Below are 24,585 nucleotides of genomic sequence, written 5' to 3' on the forward strand. Positions count from 1 at the left end.
GGGGCGGGGCGGCCCCCTGTGTGCGGGGACCAGAGGAGCCGGGCGGGCGCCGTCGAGCCGGGGGTCGGACGAGGGTGCTGGCTGGCTGGCTGGCTGGGGGACCGGGGCCGACGGCGAGATGCTGCAGCGGGATCGGACGCTCCGGCTCCAGTTCGGGAACCGCATCGAGGCCGTCTGCGTGGTGGGCACCCACATCTCCATCGACGTCTACGGGTGAGTGGAGGGGCCCCGGGGGGGAGGCGCAGCCCCCCTCCCTTGGGTTTTTAGGGTTTTTTTGCCTGCATAGGAGCATCTCCCCCCCCCCCCAGGGGGCCTTGGCCGCCCCCTTCCTCTCCCCCTCCGAATTCGCCTGCGCTCTCAGCCGGCGTTCCTGCAAGGGGGACCCCTCCAAATGCCCGGCGTGTGGCGACGGCCTTCCTGCTGGAAAAGGCCAAGCTCTCCCCAAATGTCTTTGGGCTACAGCAGCCCCTTTTAAGTCGGGGGCCCCTCCTGAGAGTCCTACAACCAAGCAGGGCCCCCGCCTTGCCTCCCCTCCCCTTTAGCCTTTAAGGCTCTCTTGTACAAAACTGTGGGGCCGCCGGGGTCAGAGCCTCGCACCAGGATCTGGGAGACCCGGGTTCGAATCCTCCCTCTGCCATGAAAGCTCGCCGCCGGGTGACTCCTTGGGCCAGGCACACACCCTCAGCCTCACCTGCCTCGCGGGGCGGTTGTTGCGCCGACAGAGGAGAGGAGACCCAGGCCAGCCTCTTTAGGGCTCCGTTGACGGGAGAGGCAGGCCGTCAATGAAGGGAATCAATAAAATATTGTCACACACAGGGCTGCCCCGCCTCCTCCATGTCCAGATGCCACGGCAGCTCCTCCCAAAAGAAGGGGGCCACCAGACAGCACAGGCCTCTGCGTCGCCCCAAAGCGCCCCTTTTGTTTAGAGAGACAGCCTTTCAAAGGAGATCCCTGCTGGCTGCTCATTTGGAAGTTATGTGACAAGTTATAATGGAACAAGGGGGCCTTTCCTACCAGACTGTCTGTTGGCCTGGAAATTTGCATTCCATCATTCAGAACTCTTTGTCGGGTGCAGCCAGGCAGCCCTAAGAACATAAGAACATAAGAGACGCCAATGTTGGATCAGGCCAAAGGCCCATCCAGTCCAACACTCTGTGTCACACAGTGGCCAGAAATACCAGTGCCATCAGGAGGTCCAGCAGTGGGGCCAGGACATTAGAAGCCCTCCCACTGTTGACCCCCCCAAGCACCAAGAAGACAGAGCATCACTTGCCCCAGAGCCCCTAGCTATACCTTGTGGCTAATAGCCACTGATGGACCTCTGCTCCATATGCTTATCTAATTCCCTTTTGAAGCCATCCATGCTTGTAGCACCCACCACTTCCTGTGGCAGTGAATTCCAAGTGTTAATCACTCTTTGGGTGAAGAAGGACGTCCTAGCGCTTTAACCTTTCCTCATAGGGAAAGTGTTCCAACCCTTTTATCATTCGAGTTGCCCTTTTCTGCACTTTTTCCAAAGCTATAATATCCTTTTTAAGGTGTGGTGCCCAGAACTGCACACAGTATTCCAAATGAGGTCTCACCATTGATTTATATAGGGGCATTATTATATTGGCTGATCTGTTTTCAATACCCTTCCTAATAATCCCCAGCATAGCATTGGCCTTCTTTATTGCAGTCACACACTGTCTCGACATTTTCAGTGAGTTATCCACTACAACTCCAAGATCTCTCTCTTGCTCAGTCTCTGCCAGTTCAGACCCCATCAATGTGTATTTATATTTAGGATTTTTGGCTCCAATGTGCATCACCTTGCACTTGGCCACATTGAACCCCATTTGCCATGTTGACGCCCACTCGCCCATCCTTGACAGATCCCCTTGGAGTGCCTCACAATCCTCACTGGTTTTCACCACCCCGAACAACTTTGTATCATCCGCAAATTTAGCCACTTCACTGCTTACTCCCATCTCCAAATCATTAATGAACAAGTTAAAAAGCAGTGGACCAAGTACTGATCCCTGCGGTACCCCACTGCTTACCACCCTCCACTGAGAAAATTGCCCACCTACACTCACTCTCTGTTTTCTATGAACTAGCCAGTTTTTGATCCATAAAAGGACTTGTCCTTCTATCCCATGATTTTTGAGCTTACTTAGGAGCCTTTGATGAGGAACTTTATCAAAAGCTTTCTGGAAGTCAAGGTAAATAATATCTATTGGATCCCCCTTGTCCACATGTTTGTTCACCCCCTCAAAGAACACTAACAGGTTAGTGAGACAAGATCTTCCCTTACAGAAACCGTGCTGAGTCTGCCTCAATAGGTTTTGTTCATCTATGTGCCTACTAATTCTTTCCTTAATAATGGTTTCCACCAATTTACCCGGTATCGATGTCAGACTGACTGGCCTGTAATTTCCCGGATCTCCTCTGGAACCCTTTTTAAAGATGGGAGTGACATTAGCTACCTTCCAATCCTCAGGAATGGAGGCAGATTTTAAGCCCTGCACACGTTTAGCTGGATGCTCCTTGACAAACTGGGCTCTCGGAATAGAAAAGCAGCCCAGCAGTCCTTGACGGGGCGGGTGACAGACCTGGGCGGATCCAGGTCTCAACTCCCCCTGCTGCCCTGTGCACTTCGGCTGCCCCCTCTGGAGAGGGACCTTGTCACATCTGGAAAGTGCCCCAGGGTGCGACATGCATCGTTGTGGCAGCTCCCTCTGCCGCCCAGGGCACTTTGCAGGTGCCAACCAGGGCTCTGTCCGGACAAGGTGCATAGAGTTGGGGGGGCGGGCCGAGGGCAAGGCTGGGGGCTCTCTTTGGGGGTCTAAGCAAACTTTCATGTAACACAGGGAGGGATGGGCAGGTCTGCATTTTTCTGTGCCGGCAGGTAACCCAAAATGTTACTCCAGCCTCTTGTTCTGCGCTAGAGTGTCTTGCAGCCTACCTAACATTTAGGGGGGCAGAGTCTATGCATCCAGGTGCCAGATCGTTTTGGCTTTGAAGACCAGGACTCTTCAATCTCCACTCTAATGCCCTGTTTTGCTCTTGAAGTGCTGCAGGACTCTGTGGAGTTTTGGGCAAATGAGTGCGTGTGCCCCTCTGGGGCAGGACCCCTTTCTGGGATCCATTGGACAGGTGTCATTCCCATCCCTCGCTCGCCCTGCTCTCTTTGGGTCAGCTGTCCCCTCCACTTTCCAGAGTTTGGGGCATGCGAGCGCAGAGATTAGATCTCGATCCCTGGATTCCTGTGCGGCAGAGAGCTTCTCGGCTTCATGCGCTAGGTGCTGGAGATGGAGTGGGTGACTTGTCAGCCCCTGGCACTGACGCCCAGATCTGTCAAGAGTCCTGTCTTCACGGGCTGGCAGGGCCGTCTCCGGAGTTTACTTGAAGCCTTTAAAGATCCAAAAATGTTTTAAAACCCCCTCAAACTTTAAGGAACCAAGTTGTGTCGGTGGTGCATTTAGTACCGAATTCCTAAAATCCTTGGCAACTCCTCTGGCCACCTGACAGACTTTCTTAGCGCCCCCAGCTCAGAGGGCCGGCTGCGGAAGTGGGGAGTGTGGCCGCCCTCTGGCTGAGCCCTGGCAGGGCAGCGGGATCCACCTTCCAGCCTTTTCACCAGGGATGCCAAAAGTCAAGAAAACGTCACGCACAAATGCTGTTCGCTCCAGAGGGTTGCCATGTTGGTCTGCAGGAGGTGAGCTAGATTCAAATCCAGGAGCCCCTGGGAGGAGGAGGAGGAGGAGGAGGAGGAGGAGAAGAGGAGATTGGATTTATCCCCCGTGGCCCTTCACTTCCCAAAGGAGTCTCAGAGTGGCTGACAAACTCCTTTCCTTTCCCCTTCCCCACAACAGACAGGCACCCTGTGAGGTGGGTGGGGCTGAGGAGGAAGCTCTTTTGAGAAGTGCCCTTGAGAGAACAGCCCTGACAGAGCTACGGGCTTGCCCAAGGTCATCCAGCCAGGTGCGAGTGGAGGAGTGGGGAATCAAACCCGGCTCTCCCAGATTAGAGTCCGCCCACTTAACCACGACACCAACACTGGCAAAGAGGCCAACAAGATTTCCGGGGTCTCAGAAGCTTTGACTCTCAAAAGCTGGTACCCCTAAAACCTTCTTGGTCTCTGAGGTGCTGCTGAATCTAAGCCCTGTTGGGCAGGAGGGGGGGAAGGGGAGCTGTTGTGTCTGAAACAAACATGCATTCTAGTCTGTGTAGCTTTTGGCTTTGTTGTGTTTAGATGGCAGACGTGTGGAGGGGCAATGGAGGTTACTGGGGTGGGGGCGGGGGCAGAGGAGGAGAGAGAAGGCAGCGCAGGGTTCCGCCTTGGACCATTTCTAACAAAGAGCTACAGGGGGGGGGGCTCATATAAGCCATGCCTTCTGCTCCCGGAGCCCCTGCCAGCAAGACTGGGATGTATGGCTGTGGACTTGCTGGAGGGACATGTGCTGCTTTAGGCTGTGCTCAAAGTAGGGAGAAAGGCACTCTGCGCATGGTCTAGTGGCTATTGGACGTCTTCCCAAGGTTGATTCCTGGCACTGAAGCAGGGTTTGGGGGCTGAGCTTCAACATAGCCCTTTATGTACATCCTTCCTGCCATCAGGACCGGGGTGGGTGGTGGGTGGTGGTTCTGGGTCCAGCCTGCCCTAAAATCACCCCCTCCACTCCAGAATCTCTTATCCCCAAACCTCAGACTTTGCAAACGCTGGTTGGGGTTTCTTGGGGTAGGAAGCAGCAGGCAACCTGCACGTGCTCAGAGGCACGCTCATTTCGCGATTGTCTGCTGGCCCCGAGGCTCCCCCTCCCCTTTCCCGGCCTCTTGGCTTTGTGTTTTCAAACACCGAGACCATCCTAATCCGGCGTAAGCCTCGCCTGTCACTGCAGATGCTTGTTTACGGCTCATTGTTCTTTGTTCCTCCACTAAATGAGCCGTTTATGCCAGGCTGTCTGCCAGGGCACATGCTGATGCCACCATCCCACGGAGCAGGGAGCGTTGGCGTTGAGCCTTAGCGAAACAAATAGAGTTTAAAGGGCCTCAGGGAACATCTCTGCAGGGTACCTTTCTTTCCTCCTTGAAATGGGCTGACTTGGCTTGCTCTGGTTAACTCCATGACCGTTTGTCAGATCTTTTTATTGTCCGGAGGAGTTTACAGAACGAGAAAGGAGGAAGCCGAGTGGCTTCCCCCGCAGGCCCTGCAGAGCCTGCACACTTATTTTTAGCAAGTTTCACAGATGTGAGTTTTTGCACAGTGAAGAAGACCAGAGGTTTTGCAAGGAGATGCCGGCATCAGGGTTTAGGAAGCAGGGTGGGATTCGGTCTCCTGACCAATGTTCCCTCTAAGCTGTGGAGTCTTGTGGGCAAAAATTCTACTTTGTGAGCTATTGGGCATTAAAGCTGTGAGCGAGCGATTTGGCTGCTGCACAAATTAGCCTGCTCTGGAGCTCTCCTTCCTGAGCTAAGACAGAAATGTGTGAGCCGGAGGCTAAAAAACTGTGAGCTAGCTCACACTAACTCAGCTTAGAGGGAACACTGCTCCTGACCGGCCTTTAAGCAGGCAGCCAGTGGGGTGTAGCAGCTAAGACTATTGGAGTGGCGTCTGGGAGACCCAGGTTCAAATTCCCACTCTGCCGTGGAGGCTCCCGGAGTGACCCGGGGCCAGTCACACACACACACACACACCCAGCCTCACTCACCTCACAGGGCTGTTGTGAAGATAAAATGGAGGAGAGGCGAGTGATGTGAGCTGTGCTGGGTCCCCGTTGGGGAGTAAGTTGGGGGTATGAATGAATGAAACAGAAAGAAATACATAAAATAAACAAGTGTAACATAGTCTGCACTTCCTATATAAAAGAATTCAGTCAAGCAAAATGAAATCTTAAAATATCTTTTATTTGGGGCATGTGGAACATCTGGCAGGTGGGCTTGTACCACACAGGACACTTGTGCAGATTGGTCTGAAATGCTGCATTCCGGCTGGAGCGGTGGGGTTTCTGTGCTGGCCGCAAACGGTTCCGTCCAGCCTCTTCCATGGGCTCCAGCTGCCGCTGTCAGGGCTGGGATGATGCAGGGCTTAAAAATAGAGGTGGGCGGGCGTCTGTATTATGCAATGCCTCCCGAAACGGGTGCCGTCTTCTCTCTCGGCATCCAAAAGAGGAAGGGGTTCAGGTACCTCCTCTGACCTTGAAGTCCCTCCTGCGCCTGCCAGTACTGAAAAGCAACCCCAGGGAAACTGGGATGCCTGCAATAACATTCAGCGCAATCATGCTTCACAAATTGGCATCGTCTAACTGCTGCCATTCAACAAAGCCGGCCCTGATTAATTTGCAAAGCTGGTGAGGGCCTGGAACAGACGCCTTTCTGATCATGCGCTCAGGTTCTGCAGAACTTTCCGGGCGCCAGGATCTACCTCAGGGCTAAGGTCCTGCACGGTGCCTGGCCGAGAATATGCAAGCAGCAGAAAAGATATTCCTGTTCTCAAAACGTGCCTTTTCCTGGGGAGCGTTTGAGAGGAGAGCCAGGGTGGCACAGCAGTTAGAGTGTCGGGCGAGGACCTGGGACAACTGGAAACCACCGGCTGACCCTGGGCCTGTCACAACCTCTCCCCTTAACCTACCTTGCAAGGTTGTTGTGAGGACAGAGCAGAGGAGGGGAGAGGGATGCGAAAAGCCACTGAGCACAATCCCAGTTGCAGAGAAAAGCTGCTTTTCAGAAATGAAAAATAAGAAAGCACAATGACCTCCTCATTGTCAGCCTCCATTGAAATGGAGACAAATGTGGTTTATTGAATCATGAGGAAAGGTGAGATAGAAATGTTTCAATAAATGAATAAATATTTGCAGAATTTAAATGCTGCCTCTCCAGAGACCTGGACAACAGTATAATAAAGCTCGTGGAGGGTGGCACATAGATCAATAAGCTTTATTTCTGGGCTCCAGAAAACATAAAAGTGAGTTTACAAACCAAATTATTTGTTTTTAGCATATGTTTACGAATGTGGTTGAACTGTATGTAACTGTTTGCCCTTCGTAGAGTTTGCTTTTTCCAGTCGTGGACTGGAGCTGCAGGTGGTGGCGGAGGAGGACGTAAGAGTTCAGGGTCAGAATGTGTGCCTCCGCCTCTTCTGAGCTTCTGTGAAAGGCAGAGAAAGAGGAGAGCCGACCGCATGTCTCTGGGAACGCTGCCTTGCAGATCGTACAGTTGTGAACGTCGTAAATCTTTCTGGATCACAGAGCTACCTTGGGAATCAGGGTGACTGTCCTCACTGGGGGGTGGAGTGGGGTCTCTTCCGAGAGGCTCTGAGCACACTTCTCCTGCGGCAACATTGCTGAGCATCGAATTATTTTCATATCAGCCGATGCAGCCAGCAAGCAGCGAATAAATTAGTGCAGACGGAGAGGGAAGAGTTGTGAAAGACAGACAAGCAGTAGCGTTTGTGTAGTGCAGAAAATATTATTCATATCAAAAATGTCCTTCCTTTTTAATAGAGGCTTAATGGGCTGTTATTTGACAGGTGATGTTATTGACCGTTCTGCTTCGTTGCCCATTTCCACGTGTTAGGTCACTATTAAAAGGGCGGGGCACCCCCCCCCCCCGGCCAGTTGGAACCCTAAGTCCACCAGTCCTGTTGCCGTACCACGGCTGAGAGCTCTTGTGCCACAAAAGGCTGCTGCGTCTCGTAAGGATGGTGCTACTGGAGCACGTTGCAGCAATGGCAGACTGCGATGGCCAGGTTCTCACGGAGACCAGGGACAGGTCTGTCTGGACGGCTGCAGACTGCAGGTGGGGCTCAGGGGATGTGCGTGAAGAGGAAGAAGAAGAAACCCTGACCACGGGGAACTAGCATGTCAAGAAGAAGAAGAGTTCCAGGCAAGCCATCTCCTTGGGATGCTAGTTTTCTGTAGGCAGGGCTCTCTCTCTCTCTCTTTTTTAATGGTGGCCCATAGAAACTTTTTAGATAAATTATGCAGAATAGCCATACATGGATACTTGCATGTTTGTCACACATTGCTGACCTGAGTTGACCAAGGCACAGTTAGATTTCTTTTTTTAATGCTTTGGGGTTGACAGCTGAGTATATAAGAGCCAATGTAAAATATTTTGATACTGAGCAGTCATTCCTGTGTGACGTTTTCCCAGCCTTGGAACCAGGGTCATTTTTGTCTCCCAGGGATTGAACCCAGAGCAAGGGTAGGGGACCCCACCCCCCCCCACCCCCCCCCCCCCCCGCTTTCAGGGCAGAGACGGGGTGCCTCCCCTGGGTGCTGCGCAGCGCCTGGAGCAGTGGTGAGAGGCAGCCTCCCCCACAAGAAGGGATCCTCCTCTGTGGCTGCCCCACACGTCCCATTCCTCTCCTCTTCCTCTTACAGCGCAGCTCCTGCAGAGGCGCTCACCTTCAGCGTGAAGCACACGGATGGGGTGGAAGTGGAAGTCATCACCCGTGACCAGCCGGAGCCGGCGCCTACCAATGGCGGGAAGCAGTGGCCGCTGGACACCAAGACCGTCCTGAAGGTGTGGATGAGCCGGCCCAGCACCGAGGCCAACGACAACAAGGTGAGCCGTGCTGCGTGCTCCACGTGGCCCTGAGCAGCAGGGGGTCCCCTGGGCAGCCTTTGGGCGAGGCTCATCTCCTTGTAAGCAGGAAGTACCAGGGCAGTGTGCGTGTGCGTACATGTGGTGCATTTGCCATAATCTCTGTTTGCCTCCCAGTGGGCAGGCCGAATGCAGTGGCCAGCAGGCAGACACATCGATGCAGGGGGCGAGCATTTACCCAGCCCCACCTCTCCCCGTGCAGCCCCACAAGGGGAGCTCCAGGGAAACAGAGGCTCCTCCAGGTGCCACTTGGCATCTGCCCCGGCCCTGGACTGACCCCACCCTGGCCCAAGGGCTGACCAGTGTCAGCTGGGGAGTGTCAGCTGGACATCACCATCCTGTTGTTGTTGTTGTTGTTGTTGTTGTTGTTTGGTGTCGTGGTTAAGTGCGCGGACTCTAATCTGGGAGAACCGGGTTTGATTCCCCACTCCTCCTCCACTTGCACCTGGCTGGATGACCTTGGGCAAGCCGTAGTTCTGGCACAGCTGTTCTTGAAAAAGAGCAGTTTCTGTCAGAGCTCTCTCAGCCCCACCGACCTCACAGGGTGTCTGTTGTGGGGAGGGGAAGGGAAAGGAGTTTGTGAGCCCCTCTGAGACTCCGAGGGAAGGGCAGGGGGTATAAATCCAATCTCTTCTTCTTCTTCTCTTCATAATAATAATCTTTCAATTTATTAATCGCTCAATCCTGCAGAGTTTGCTGGCTCTGAGTGATTTACAGTTACTCAATGCACACGGGACTAACAATGATTCAAGGGGTAAGGGAGGACAAGATATAATCTTTAAATTACACACGTTCGCAGCCGACGGGGAGTTTGCTCAGCTGTAAGGTTTTATTTTTATGTAAATTTTATTGTATTTAAATAAGAAGTAAGCCAAATAATATAATTTCAGAAGGTTACAAGAGGGAATAAAAGGGTAGATTTTAAAACATCAACATAGCATCTTACTCATCGACTAACACAACCTCTGTGCACTGGAATTTTCTCACGTAAGCTTGAACATCTGGGCTTATACGTAGCCGCGTACCGTCCCTTTATGAGGCAGGCTTGCGCCAACTGACCACCTGTTCCTGGGGTTCACCCCCTGGCCCCAGACCACTGGCCTTTTACTCGCCGAGGTGCCTGCGCAGCTGAGAGACGGGGACGGAGCTCCTACCCGGCCACCTGTGCCCACCGATCCCAGTCCCCGGCACAGAGTGGAGGGTTCTGGGGCCTGGTTTCAACACGTGCTGGCTTGACAGCCGTCTCTCAGGACTCTCTCAGCCCCACCTACCTCACTAGGGTGTCTGTTGTGGAAAGAGGAAGGGAAGGAGATTGTTAGCCGCTCTGAGACTCTGAGTGAAGGGTGGGGTATAAAACCAACCTCTTCTTTGTCTTCTTCCTCCTCCACATGCAGCTGCTGGGTGACCTTGGGCAAGCCACAGTTCTCTTAGAGCTGTTCTCTCAAGAGCAGTTCTCTCAGAGCTCTCCCATTCCCGCCTACTTCACAGGGTGTCTGCTGTGGGGAGTGGAAGGGAAGGAGATTGTTAGCCGCTCTGAGACTCTGAGTGAAGGGTGGGGTATAAACCCAATTCTTCCTCTTCTTCTAATAAATGTTTGTAATAAATAAACAAAGTAACCTGATGTTATATTACCCCTCCAGGTAACCGTAGGCTACTATGGCGAGAACGGAGGCCCCCCTATAGACCAAGCGGGTGTTTTCCTGACGGGCATTGGTGAGTGTTCGAGTATTCCTCTGCCTGTGCTGTCTGTGCCGTCTTGTTTGTCTCTGTTTTAAGTTGCAAATTATTACAGCTTTCATAGACTATATGAAGAGACTTAGAGCTTTTCAGCTTTGGAACGTAACAAGAATAGGCTTTCTTACATGCCCCGGTCAAGTGGGGAGGACACTACACCAGTTTGGTGCAGTGGTTAAGTGCGCGGACTCTAATCTGGGAGAACTGGGTTTGATTCCCCACTCCTCCACTTGCACCTGCTGGATGACCTTGGGCAAGCCATAGTTCTGTCAGAGCTGTTCTTGAAAAAGAGCCGTTTCTGTCAGAGCTCTGTCAGCCCCACCTGCCTCACAGGGTGTCTATCTGTTGTGGGGAGGGGAAGGGAAAGGAGTTTGTGAGCCTCTCTGAGACACCTTCGGGTAGTGAAGGGTGGGGTATAAATCCAATCTCCTCCTCCTCCTCCTCCTCCTCCTCCTCCTCCTGCCGTGAAACTAAATGCCGGCTTCATCCTGGCATCTTCAGGTTCAGTAAATGTTAAAATTTCCTACCTGTCTGTCTATTTAGATATTTATTCCCCACTCTTCTCTCCAAGGGGGACCCAGGGCAGCTGATAGCAGTGCTCTCCCTTCCTCTGTTTTTATTCGCACAACTACCTTGTGAGGTAGGTTAAGTTGAGAGACAGGACCCAAGTCACCCACTGAGCTTCCACAGTGGCGGGAGAACCCACAAAGTTCAAATGACAACGACACGCTGATCAGAGGACCAATGGAGGCAGCGGCCACGTTCTTCTACATTTCCCGTCTCCCTGCAGCCTGGAAGAATACGCAGCGTACATCCGAGACTAAGCAGAGTGCTTTTCTTTCCCTGCTGTGAATCCGTAGCCAGTTTCCTACCGATCTAGGACTGAGGCCATGAAATTGAGCATCAGCGACTGCTATGGCTGGAGACAGGGTGTCGGTAGTGTGAAACCACACCCAGGGAAACTATCTGGGGGATGAGCTGGTAGCTGGATTTTGTTCCCTCTCGGGGCCAGTTGCTCTCTTTGTGCAGGAGCACTTGACTTCTGGGAGCTCCTTCAAACGGTCGTCCCCCCCCCCCCCCCCGCCCCCCCCCCCATCCCCACTGGAATGTCCCTCCCCTCCTGCCATGGCTGCGAAGTGGGAAGCCGCGCCGCTTTTCTTGCCTCTCGTGAAAGGCACTCAAAGTAACCATAGACGTGAGCGTTGTTACAGCCGTCACCAGGGTAGCGGCAAAACAGATTTCCAGCAATGTTGGGACTGTCTCACATGATGGCCCCAAATGTTATTGAGAAACATGATAGTTGCCTGCCTGGTAGGCTTGTAGGGTTTACTCGGCTTGATATTCAGGCTGGGAAAGGCTGGCCGGACACACACGGCCCTGGCCTTCTTCCCCGTTCCCCTACCCTAGCCAAGATTTGACATGTGACGCAACTCTGATAAAGGGATTAGGGTTAGGGTGACAATAAGCGTATTAGCCTTTCACATTTCCCTTTAGAACTTCAGAAGAGCCCTGATGGATCAGACCAGTGAGGGTCCATCTAGTCCACCGTCCTATTTTCACACAGTGGCCAACCAGTTGCCCTGAAGGGCCAGCAGGCAGGGCCTAGAGGCCAAAGCCTTCCCCTTATGCAGCCTCCTGCCACTGGGTTTGGTTTTATTTGCTGCAGTTCATGTTTTGGTAGTCTAATATTTTAGCAGCATTATTTGCTGCAATTGTTTTTATTGTGGGTCCCTCCTTTCTCATTGGTTTTTTTAACCATATATTTTATATTGGCTATTTATGTAAGATACCTCAAGAACTTGAGCTAGGAGGCAGTATAAAAGTAATTTAAATAAATGAAATGCAGGCAGGAAGTAGGAGCTGAGAAGATGAGGCACCCCCATCTTAGACGCAGCTGTGAACATGGAGGGAGGCAAAGTCTGAGCTCTCAACTGTCAGCCTGGGAAACCCGGCAACTTCTAAGGGCAGAACTACGCTTTACATTTAGTTCTATGGCAGTTTTTGGAAGGAGAGGGGGAGTACACGGGATCGGAGCCTAAATTTTCCCATGCCAGGGGTAAGATCTGTCTCCAGGGCGGTGCTTTTCAGCAGCAAGGTGGAAAGGGGGGGGGGGTCCAAGATGCTACCCACAATGCTGCCCCAGCGGCTGCATTTGGAAAAGAAAGCAATAATTTAAAAAAAAAAATTATTGCAAAAAAATATATATTGCAAAACAAAATGTTGTGTGCTAACTTGCCAAAGGCATGTGGATTTTTGCACCCTTCACTAGTTGTTGTTGTTCAGTCGCACAGTCGAGTCCGACTCTTTGCGACCCCATGAAACCAGATCACGCCACCCTTCACTAGTGGATCTTCACTAGTGTTTTAAACTGCAACAGCCTTTCTCCTGGAGCCCTGAAATAAAAGCTCTGGGAGGAAAGGAGGCGAGTCCTCGACTTGGCTCGATCCCCATCTCTTTACTCCTTTATGCTGATGACGCTGTGCTATTGTCCCTAACTCGTATAGGAAATGCCTTTTGAAGAGCTTTGTAGACTATTGTGAAAAGAATAGGCTAGTTCTGAATTTTGAGAAATCCAAAATTATGATCTTCAGTAAGAGTTGGAAGCCATCCAGATGGAATATTGGAGGCCATCTCATCGAACAAGTCAAAAGCTTTAAGTATTTGGGTATTCACTTTTACTATAACGCCAGATGGGTCTATCACAAAGAGAGAGCAATTGAGGCAGCGAATAACATTGCTGCAGCAATTACACGTTTCCATTGTTCCAAGGGTAACCAGTATGTGCCAGCAGCCCCTAAAGTTTTTAATGGCAAATCAGCTGCTCAGTTATTCTACGGAGTACCCATCTGGATGGGAGCTGCGGTGGCTCAAGTGTTTAAGATGCTGAACTGCAGGCTGTAGAAGGTCAGTAGTTCAGCAGTTCCAGCCCCGAACGCGCCGCATGACGGAGGGAGCTCCCGTCTCTAGTTCCAGCTCCTGCCAACCTAGCAGTTAGAAAGCAAGGAATTGCAAGTAGATAAATAGGTACCACTTTGGTGGGAAGGGAACAGCGTTCCGTTCGCCTTGGTGTTTAGTCATGCCGGCCACATGACCATGGAAATGTCTTCAGACAGCGCTGGCTCTTCGGCTTTGAAACGAAGATGAGTACCACAACCCTAGAGTCGGACTCTAGAGTCGGACTGGCTTTCAAACAAGGGAACCTTTACCTTTACCCATCTGGATTGAAAGGAGACTAAACATCTCTGAGACTTCTGCACACTCCAGGTCCCAGCATTCTTGAGGGTTAGATTGGTATAAAATGTATACAAGTAGGTATTATAGATGCACTCAGTGACCTCTCCCCCACATGCACACACATACATCACCATTCACCACCACAATGAATGTGTTGTTTTCTGCACAACGCATTGCATTTAATAACCAGTCCATTGAAGTCTGAAAGAGCTCTACCAAAAGTGACTGCTAAACTCTCTCTGATGGGTATCCTGGTCCTGGGGAAACAGGAAATCTTGAAGATTTGTCTTCTCTGCTCCCTGAATTACTGCCATTTAGAGCACCCCTGAGGGAGGCGTGGTTTTATCCCATCGCATCTATGATATTTTCAGAGTACCCCCACCGAGCCTTGCCTAAAGCTGGGAATGAACAGTAGTTTTGAAGAGAGTGAACAGTGGCCTGAAAGAGACAGCACTTCCCCTGGAATATATCCATACACATCTTTTCCGCCGTGGTCACCTCTAGTCAGAGAGACTGTGCAGGTTTTTGAAAGGACGTGAAAACAAACCTAGCTGTTTGGGCAGAGGTCACCTTCAGCTCTCCGACAAAAAGCATCCTCTCTCTCCAGTCTGAGATGAAAGCCAAGCCGAACTTCTCTGGGGCACTGCACAGTGACCATAGGTGTGTACTGTGAAAAGAGGATGAAGCTTTTGTTGGTTTTGTCTTCCCCCGCCCAAGCAGAACACAGCAGTCTGGCTGCTTTGTGGATGTCATTTCTGTCTGCTCTCCTGCCAGCCAGCTCCTCTCGAAAAGAGCTGATCAGCAGAACAGAGGGGAGGCAAAAAAGAAAAGAAAATCTATATCAAAAATGTGGGGGGCCAGGGAGACACAGGCGTGGGATTGGCAGACACTGGCAGAGCAAAGGTGTTTGTTCACACTGGGACTCTCCCGGACTCCCAACACCTCCGTCCTCATCAGTGCTTACCTTGAAGTCCAGAGAGAGAGAGACAGAGACTGGGGTTTGCTGCCTGATGCTGAGGAACCCAACCTGTTGTTTGCCTGTGGTGGTGGAAAGTGTCGCCATGTTGCTGTTGAGTTACCAGCATCCCCCGGGAGTTTCCAAGGCAAGAGAGGAACAGAGGCAGTTTGCCACTATCTGCCTCCGCGTGGCCACCCTGGACTTCCCCGGTGGCCTCCCATCCAAGTTCTAGCCAGGGCCGACTCGGCTTAGCTTCAGGGCTGTTTGCCTCTACCACACCGTTATTAACAGGGCAGGAGAATCCTTGGCCTTCCCTTGAGTGGGGAAACGATCACTGACTAAGGTTCTCTTTCTAGGGATCTCCTTGGACGTTGACGCAGACCGCGATGGGGTGGTGGAGAAGAACAACCCCAAAAAGGTGACGTGTGTGTGTGTGTGTGTGTGTGTGTGTGTGTGTGTGTGTGTGTGAGAGAGAGAGAGAGAGAGAGAGAGAGAGAGATTGCTTTGTGTGCAGGACTCGTTACGCTGCAGTAAGCTCACGTCTTGAGTGTCGGCACAAATAATCCAGTCTTGAATCCCTTCTCAGCCACAAAGATGGTTTGTTAGCCCTAGGAAAGTCATTTAGAGCTAGCGACACAGGGTGGTGCATGATCAGGCTTTCCCCATAAAAAGTGATGCAGGAATACATATTGGTAACATTAGTTCAATCAAGGGTGTAGACTTTCCAATTTCCCGGGGGGGGCTGGGGCTCGACCAGAGGCATTGCTTTGCTAGGAGCAAGGGTGGTTCCCGGGGGAGGCTGAGTACCTTCCTGAAAATTTCGGCGGGGGCTCACGCCCCGCCGCCCCCACGAAGATTACGCCTATGAGTTCAATCGCCAGAGCTTGAAGACATCTGTGAAATATTGCAGGTGAGTTCTGCCGTGATGCCCTCTGACCATTTTGTGGGCACCGTGTGTTCACCTCTGTATAGAGAAGAAGAAGAGATTGGATTTATATCCCGCCCTTCACCACCCAAGGGAGTCTCAGAGCGGCTTACAAACTCCTTTCCCTTCCCCTCCCCACAACAGACACCCCCTGTGAAGTAGGTGGGGCTGAAAGAACTCTTGACAGAAACTGGTCTTTCTCAAGGACAGAGCTACGGCTTGCCCAAGGTCATCCAGCCAGGTGTGAGTGGAGGAGTGGGGAATCAAACCCGGTTCTCCCAGATTAGAGTCCGCGCACTTAACCACGACACCAAACTGGGTGCCATCTAGCTGCCTTCGCCCATGCTCAGGGGCAGAGAGAGGTAAGGCCAGTTTGGTGTAGTGGTTAAGTGCACGAACTCTAATCTGGGAGAACCGGGTTTGATTCCCCACTCCTCCACTTGCACCTGGCTGGATGACCTTGGGCAAGCTGTAGCTCTGATAAGAGCTGTTCTTGAAAAAGAGCAGTTTCTGTCAAGAGCTCTCTGAGCCCCGCCTACCTCACAGGGTGTCGTGGGGAGGGGAAGGGAAAGGAGTTTGTAAGCCGCTCTAAGACACCTTTGGGTAGTGAAGGGCGGGGTACAAAGCCAATCTCTTCTTCTTCTTCTCCCCGTTTGCTGTTGCCACTAAGATGGTTTCCAGCCCTCAGTTCTGGAAGGTGAAAACCAGCATTCATGTGTTTTCCCAGCTGCCCGTCACCTGAAAGCCAGCCCAAACCGCAGACCTCGCAGGGTTTCCCACAAAGCTTGGGCAGCGGCTAGCCAGTCTTGGACAGAGAGTGTGCAGGAGGTGCTATAGTCGTTTGTATCTCTCTCCCGCTATGTTGTACCCAGGGGTCATTTCGTGGAAAAAGAGGTGCAGGAGCTCATTAGTATAACTCATTAGCATAACTTATTTGCATATGCCACACCCCCTGACATCACCAGAAGTGTGTCAGAAGGCAACACCCACCGCTCAGGCTCCATTGGACTGTTTTGGATTGTTAGCTATCGGGGGCGGGGAACGCGCAGATCTGTCCTCACAGAGGAGGGAGAGCTTGTACCTGAAGACGGGATGGAGGGGGGGGCTCTGCAACTTACCTGGCTGCTCCTTGCTCCTCGTGGCCTGACTGAGGGCTGCTGGGAGCAGGGGGTGGGGCTTGTTGCATGTGCCCACCCCCTGGGCTCCTTACTGCCGGAGCTCCACTCCTGTGCATTTCCGCAGGAAATGACCCCTGGTTGTACCTATTCTGCATACTCTGCACCTGATTCCTGGGGAAAGGAAGCAGCCATGGGAGACCTGAAGCACCCTCATGCGCCACGGGATCCCAGCCACATGCTTCTGTGCCCAAGAACTCGCTTTTCTTTCAACCACCTTGGCCCTGGGGTGGGGTGGGGAGGTAAAGTCAACTAGGGTTACTTCTTGGAGCTTGTGAGGTCTTCACAGTACCAAAAAATAAATTGCCTCCTTGGAAATGGCTGGGACACTCTGTACGACAGGGATCCCACCTGCTCTTTGCCTGCCCCCCCCCCCTACATGCTTTGGCACCAAGGTCTCCACCACGCCCACCCTGGCATTCCTCCTCCGGGCTCCCCTGCTGAGCCGATGATCCTCAGCTGCACTGCGCCATTGACACTCATTTGGCCTTGGCCCAGTGGGTAATATCCTGCACAGCAGAGCCCGGAGGCCGAGGGACACTTCCCCACAGGAGGCTGGGAAGGGTCTTTTTCGACTCAGAAGCCTTCTTTGGAGGCAGGCTCTGGGAGTGGCTTCATTAAAGCACATACCATCCGTCAACCTCAGGCTGCTGTAATCTGACAACTGGCAGCCCCAGTTTCCCGCCTCTGAGTTCCCAGCTATTGGTGATGAAGGAACCAGTCCTTATAAGAACATAAGAGAAGCCAATCCTGGATCAGGCCAGTGGCCCATCCAGTCCAGCACTCTGGGTCACACAGTGGCCAACAATACCAGGGGCCCTCAGGAGGTCCGGCAGTGGGGCCAGGACACTAGAAGCCCTCCCACTGTTGTTCCCCCCCCCCCCAGCACCAAGAAGACAGAGCATCCCTTGCCCCAGCCTGAGAGTTCCTATCTATCCCTTGTGGCTAACAGCCACGGATGGACCTCTGCTCTATATGCTTATCTAATTCCCTCTTGAAGCCGTCCATGATTGTAGCCACCACCCCCTCCTGTGGCAGTGAATTCCATGTGTCAATCACTCTTTGGGTGAAGAAGTATGTCCTTTTATCTGTTCTAACCTGACCGCTCAGCAATTTCATGGAGTGCCCACAAGTTCTTGTATTGTGAGAAAGGGAGAAAAGTACTTCTTTCTCGACCTGCTCTATCCCAGGCATAATCTTGTAAACCTCGATCATGTCACCCCTCAGCTGTTGTTTCTCCAAGCTAAAGAGCCCTAAGCACCTTAACCTTTCCTCATAGGGAAAGTGTTCCAACCCTTTTCTCATTCTCGTTGTCCTTCTGTGCACTTTTTTCAATGCTATAATACCCTTTCTGAGGTGTGGTGACCCAAATCACACACAGTATTCCAAATGAGGCCAAACCATCGATTTGTACAGGGCCATTCTGATACTGGCTGATTTGTTTTCAGTTCCCTTCCAAATAATCCCGAGCATAGCCTTGGCCTTTTTTATTGCAGTCGCACACTAGTCTCGACATTTTCAATTAGTTATCTTCCTCCAGCATCCCCTGCTGTGTTTGGCCCTCAGGGACACCCGGCGGAGGCGGGGCGCGGGGGGGAGGGGGGGGAGAAAAAGGGGGGGCGGGGGGGGGGGGGGGCCTGGAGACCAAGAGGCCCCGTGAGGAAAGGCCGAGGGACTTCTTGGGAATGTTCAGTCTGGAGAAGAGGAGCTGGGGGGGACGGGACGACAGGATGGCTCTCTTGAAGTATCTGAAGGGCTGTCGCTTAGAGGAGGAGGGCAGGGAGCTGTTCCTGTTGGGAGGAGAGGAGAGGACTCGCAAGAATGGGTTTAAATGAAGGGTGGGATGGTACCAGCTGGACCTTAGGGGAAACGTTTTGACGGTCAGAGTTGTACCGCAGTGGGATCAGCTGCCCGGGGAGGTGTTGTGCTCCCCCTCCCTGGCCACCTTTAAGCAGCGGCTGGACCAACACTGGTCAGGGATGCCGTAGGCTGATCCCGCACTGAGCAGGGGGCTGGACTAGATGGCTTGCAGGGCCCCTTCCCGCTCTGTGTGATTCTGTGATTCGTTTCAGGCGTCGTGGACCTGGGGCCCAGACGGACAGGGTGCCATCCTGCTGGTGAACTGTGACAAGGAAAATCCATTCATAGCCATGGAGGACTGTCAGGACGACAAAGTGTATTGCAAGGAAGGTGTGCTGGGGCCGGGGGGGGGGGGGGGGAGGCACCTCTTGCCAGCCTGGAGGGAAAGCCCCCGTCTAGCAAGTCAGGGGAGGATCTCGATCTGAATGCATTTGCACGCAGGCAGACCCAGTTCCCACTCAAGTCAGATCTGTGTCATGCAGCCTGAGTATGAACCGCCTCGCTTGGAAGGAGGAGAGTGGCAGGATCGTCCTGCGTGAGGGGCAAAAGGCCTTCAGAAGGAGATGCTGACTAGCCGGGGATACGGAGTCACCAGCTGCCACTGTTCCAGAGGGATGGTTAGCCTATCAGCCGCTAGTCAGCCCATCCTGGGGGTCAGCACAGTGGCACATGGAGTGCGCATGTCCAGCTTGCTGGTTCCAGCCCAAACCCTTGGCCAGAGACCCCCCTTGGTGACCCTTCCGAGTCCAAAGTCCTGATATGTGCTGTTTTCCTTCTCCCGGCTCCTGTCCCTCCAGACCTCGAGGACATGTCACGCATGATCCTGCGAACACAGGGCCCAGATAGGCTCCCTCCGGGGTACGAAATGGTTCTCTACATTCCGATGTCGGACTCTGACAAAGTAGGAGTCTTCTACCTGCAGAGTAAGTGGGCTTTCTTCTTATTGCTTCTCTCTCTCTCTGGGTCTCTTGCTGTTGGCTCTACTGCAGAGTTATTTCAATCTCTCTCTCTCTCTCTCTCTCTCTCTCTCTCTCTCTCTCTCGCTCCTTTTTTTTCTCTGCTGTCTGTGTATCTATTCTCTCTCGTTCATTTTGCTTCGCTGTTGGCTGTGAATCCATCCTGTAGCAAGACCCAAGCTAGCATCTGCTGAGATACGGAAAGAATCTGGGATTTTATTGATTTCATTGCTGGTTCCCCTTTCTCAAGAGAGGGTGTTTCCCCATGGGTGGACAGGTTGCCAGTTCCAGCTGGGAAATCCCTGGAGATTTCCGGGGTGGAGCCTGGGTTGGGTGGAGTTTGGGAGGGGAGGGACCTCAGCCAGGTGTAATGCCATAGAGTCCACCTTCCTGAGCAGCCATTTTCTCCAGGGGCCCTGACTTCTATGGCCTGGAGATCAGTCAGAATTCTGGGAAGTCTCCCGCCACCCCTTGGAGGTTGGGTAAGCCAAAAGAGCGCACGGAAAAGACTGTGTAAAACAAAAATGAATCACACTGTGCTAACTTATGTCACAGATTCTCTATTGTTACATAATAAAACTGAAATTTAGCTTAAATGAACTTAATGATACTTGTACAACAAATGCATAACCCTCTTGGATATATAACAAAGTATTTTAAAGGCATAAATACAACTGGGAAGAACTTGTATGGTTTTTTGTCCGAAGATGCCTCTCGTGGCTTGACTACAGGTATGGCTGCAAGTTCTTCTAAAGCCAAACCTCAGTTTTCTTTGTCAAAGCCAGTATGAAGAAAAGGCTACATCAATCTAAAGAGTCACCCAACTTTCACAGCAACAGCCTGCAGATGGGGCGTTCTGACTTCTGGTGTCTTTCGAATGTCTTCCTTTTATCCCGATTAAGTGCCTGAGTGTGTTGGTTTGGACAGCCTGAAAGCTCCATCTAGCAGAGACTCTCTTATCCTCACCTTCCGCCTGTCTTTTTTGGTACTAGATATTACATAGGGATTGTTTCAAGAGTCCCAGTTCAGATCAGAGTACGGCAGGACTCTCCAGGGACTGGCGTCAGATTATGCATGTGAGAAGTGTTCAGGGAATTTTATTGTAGCCAGAGTGGCATATGTAAAAGCCGTGAATATATTGTGCCAAAATAATCCAGATGCCGTTTTTTTTTTAAAAAGCAATCCAGAGTTCCGGGGGCCTGTGTGAAGTGTGAAAACATGCACGGTCCCTTTGAGGTGCACAATTTATTCTATAGTCTATATTCTGTATTGTGCTTCTGGTGATGGCTGAGCTGCTGGGGCGGTATTTTAATAATAGGTTTGCAGTCCAGCATCTGTGAGGGATGGAGAAAGTTTGGCTGGGATTGAAGCCTCACATTAAGGTAGGCCTTGACTGGAGAATAAGACACTCCTATGAAGGATGGTCGGAGCTGCGGTGGCTCAAGTGGTTAAGACGCTGAATTGCAGGCTGTGGAAGGTCAGTAGTTCAGCAGTTTGGGACCCGAGTGTGCCGCATGACAGAGTGAGCTCCCGTCTCTAGTTCCAGCTCCTGCCCACCTAGCAGTTTGAAAGCAAGAAATGGCAAGTAGATAAATAGGTACCGCTCCGGTGGGAAGGTCACAGCATTCCGTGCGCCTTGGTTTTTAGTCATGCTGGCCACATGACCACGGAAATGTCTTCGGACAGCGCTGGCTCTTCGGCTTGGAAACGGAGATGAGCACCGCAACCCTAGAGTCGGATTCGACTGGCTTTCGAGCAAGGGAACCTTTACCTATAAAGGATGGTCATCCTCTTCAGCTGAGCATGTAGACTCTGGAGGAACACAAACGGAGCATGGAGGGAGGGAGGGAGGGAGGGGACACCCGCCTGGCCAGTCAGATCAGCTGAATCAACCCAGGCCGTCAGTTCTGTGGCCCTTGCCTCGGCCAGATTGTCCTCACAGCGCAGGGTCCTGGCAAGGCAACCTACAGAGGCAACGAGGGCCCAGAAGCAGAGATGCTAAGGCTGAAGGTCACATGCTCATTGGGCCTAACCAGTTCACTCTAAATTTTACTCTCTTTGGATCACTTATTCTGGAAAGCTGTGCAGGGCACTTAGTCCTCTGGTTGCTGGTGAGTTCATTCCGCTTCTCCTCCCTCTGGCTTCTGCGATTTCAGCAAGCTCCGTCCACACTTTTCCAAACCTATCTTTGGAGCTATGAAGGCTTCTGCAGACTTCCAACAGGCTCCCGCTCACAGCTGTCCCTCTTAAAGGATAAGACTTACTGGAGGCTGAGGGCCGGCTCCTGCCATGGCCTCTCTGGCCCAGGACTCTGCTGCATCTGCAGAGGTGCTATGAGATCCACCTTCAAGGACTTGAAGGGCTGTCATCTAGAGGATGGTGCGGAGTTGTTTTCTGTTGCCCCAGAAGGTCGGACCAGAACCAAAGGGTTGAAATTGAATCAGAAGAATTTTCGGCTAAGCATTAGGAAGAACTTCCTGAATGTTAGAATGTTTCCTCAGTGGAACAGGCTTTCTCAGGAGGTGGTGGGCTCTCCTTTTTTGGAGGTTTTTAAACAGAGGCTAGGTGGCCATCTGACAGCAGTGTTGATTCTGGGAACTTAGGTAGATCATGACAGAGAGGGCAGGAATGTTTGCATCAGTGCTTAGTTCTTGTGGCCCTTTCTTACACGCCCAGGGAAATGCCGATTGCCACTTTGGGGTCAGAAAGCAATCCTGGGGTTGTTGTTTTTTGTCAACTTCCGGGCATGGAACAGTGGTCAACTGGGGGTGTGGAGGGGGAGGTATTTGTGAATTGCCTGCATTGTGCAGGGGGGTCGGACTGGATGAGCCTCTATGATTCTATGACCGGGGGGTGGGGGCTGCGTCCCCACCTGCTGGGGCCCCACAGGGTGGCTTCTCTCCTGGCCTGCCAGGGGCCCAATCGCTGTGTCCACTGGCTTTCCCCGCTGCACTTAGCACTTAGTTTCCAACCGGCCCCCCAGAGGACAAGACGTATTAATTCTAGCGCGCCTGCCTCTTGTTTGCGCCAATGACCAACTTGGGAATAAGCAGCATTTGGTCTGGTGAGTGGTCTTGTTGTCGAAATGCCCCATTAGAAAAGGCCCTGATGTCTGCAGCATTCCGGGTGCTTAATTGGGCCCCGACAAGTTGCCAGAAAGGACTTGCTGCAATTGAGCTGGCAGGGAGCGGGGCTGGCGTGCTTGGCAGGGGCCCCGCTGGGACTCGTCACTCGGTCGTTGCCTCGTCGATCAGCAGCCGCTCTCAAGAGGGTCTCAGGTCACTTCAGCGGGTTAAACGCAGCTCCTTCCTCCTCAGGAACGGGACCCTGCTTTCCTGGGCAGTGGAGGGCCGAGGTGGACAGCACAGGAAGGCTCAGCCGAGGCTCTGGAAGGCTGAGAGAAAGGGAAGAGTGAAGAGGTGGGCGGCAGGGCGCCAAGGCACACCGAAGGGCATTTGGGGGGACAAATTGGGAAGCTCAAGCTCTTTGGCTCAAGACTTGCCTGCCAACACCTGCATGCAGCTGCGTAAAAAGCCATTGCCCAGGAGGGAGGGAGGGAGGCAGGAAGAGAGTAGGGTTGCCAGCAGTGTTCCCTCTAAGCTGAGTTAGTGTGAGCCAGGTCACAGTTTTTAAGCCTCCAGCTCACAATTTTTTGTCTTAGCTGAGGAAGGATGGCTCCAAACAAACTGATTTATGCCGTACCCCAATCGCTCGCTCACAACCAATGCTCCCTCTAAGCTATGGAGTCTTGTGAGCAGAAATTCTGCTTTGTGTGCTCCTGGCTTTAAAGTTGTGAGCGAGCCATTTGGCTGCTGCATACATTAGTTTGCTCTGGAGCCGTCCCTTCCTGAGCTAAGACAGAAATGCATGAGCTGGAGGCCAAAAAACTGAGCTAGCTCACACTAACTCAACTTAGAGGGAACACTGCTCACAACTTTAATGCCAGTCGCTCATGAAGTCGAATCATTGCTCACAAGACTCCACAGCTTAGAGGGAGCCTTGGTTGCCAGCCTCCAGGTGGGGCCTGGGGATCTCCCGCTTTCACAACTGATCTCCGGCTGACAGAGATCAGCTCCCCTGGAGAAAGTAACTTATATGTTGTGTTGGACTTTTCCGTGAAAATGTTAGAATTTCTTTAGCAATATTGTGAAGTTTTAATTGATATACAAATTGAAGTTCATAGGATTTATTAAATGTTATTGTCATTTTCATCACAGTGTTTCTTTGTTTGATATAATCCCCTTGAGAAAATGGCTGCCTCGGAGGGTGGACGCTGTGCCATCCTACTACCATGCTGAGGCCCCTCACCTCCCCAAACCCCGCCCTCTCCCGGCTCCACCCCCAAAGTCTCCAGGTATTTTCCAACCCAGACCTGGCCACCCTGCCAGGAAGCTCTGCAAACATGAGGTTTTTGTCCTGTAGGCCTCAGGTGACTCTTATGGCTTTACACCTTATTTATTTATTTATTTATATTTCAATTTGTATCCCGCTCACCCCCGAAGGGCTCTGAGTGGCTTACATGTTCCAATTCATACAATCCTAAACCTAGGGCCACATACATGTAGGGGACGTGACAAGCCTACCAGGCACCCTTTCTGTGTAGCGGATCTTCGTTGTTACTGCCTTGCGGCAGGTAGTCCGGCGGCGTCCACTCCAGCACTGGTCTTTGAGGTTCCTCCTTCCGGCTGTTGCGAATTCATTTCTGGGCCTGGACCACTCGCACTTCCGCGCATGTACGCGGCCTCCGTCCAAGTAGGCTCCGGCCTGCATTGCTTTGCCTCCGTGCTTGTTGGTCCAGCCTCCTTCGTTCGCCTTTTGCCTCGCCAGCCGCCACCATATTCTTGCCGCCGCCGCCGTTCACCGTTCACCGCCGCCGCTACACAAGGGACGGGTACCCCCCCCCGCTCTATTAGCAGGTACCCATTTATCTAATCGCCCTTAACAGGCTTTCGAGCCGCTGGGTGGGCGGGAGCTGGGACATAGGCCGGGAGCTCACTCCGGCCACGGTGGGGCTCGAACAGCCGAAGCTGTTCGGCCAGATGTTAATGCAGGCTGCACTTACTGCCTGCGCCACCGCTCCCTAATGGAGGCCCCTCCTCTCCCCAAGCCCCGCCCTCCCCAGGTTCCACCCTCCACAATCTCCAGGAATTATTCATC

The 24,585-nt window shown here is 52.4% G+C and overlaps 1 protein-coding gene across 1 annotated transcript in view; it reads left to right on the top strand.

Annotated features, from left to right (window-relative positions):
• Positions 1 to 30: 30 nt before the first annotated feature.
• PADI2 (peptidyl arginine deiminase, type II) overlaps positions 31 to 24,585 on the top strand; it is a 54,961-nt gene continuing 30,406 nt past the window's right edge. Inside the window, exons 1-6 of the mRNA XM_015412620.1 lie at positions 31 to 213; positions 8,364 to 8,547; positions 10,227 to 10,299; positions 14,869 to 14,930; positions 18,685 to 18,802; positions 19,270 to 19,395. Of these exons, the coding sequence (XP_015268106.1) occupies positions 119 to 213; positions 8,364 to 8,547; positions 10,227 to 10,299; positions 14,869 to 14,930; positions 18,685 to 18,802; positions 19,270 to 19,395 (658 nt within the window). The 5' untranslated portion in view covers positions 31 to 118. The remainder of the gene's footprint in view (positions 214 to 8,363; positions 8,548 to 10,226; positions 10,300 to 14,868; positions 14,931 to 18,684; positions 18,803 to 19,269; positions 19,396 to 24,585) is intronic.

This window comes from Gekko japonicus, unplaced genomic scaffold (assembly GCF_001447785.1).
Source record: "Gekko japonicus isolate JY-2015 unplaced genomic scaffold, Gekko_japonicus_V1.1 scaffold131, whole genome shotgun sequence".
Lineage (NCBI taxonomy): Eukaryota > Metazoa > Chordata > Lepidosauria > Squamata > Gekkonidae > Gekko > Gekko japonicus.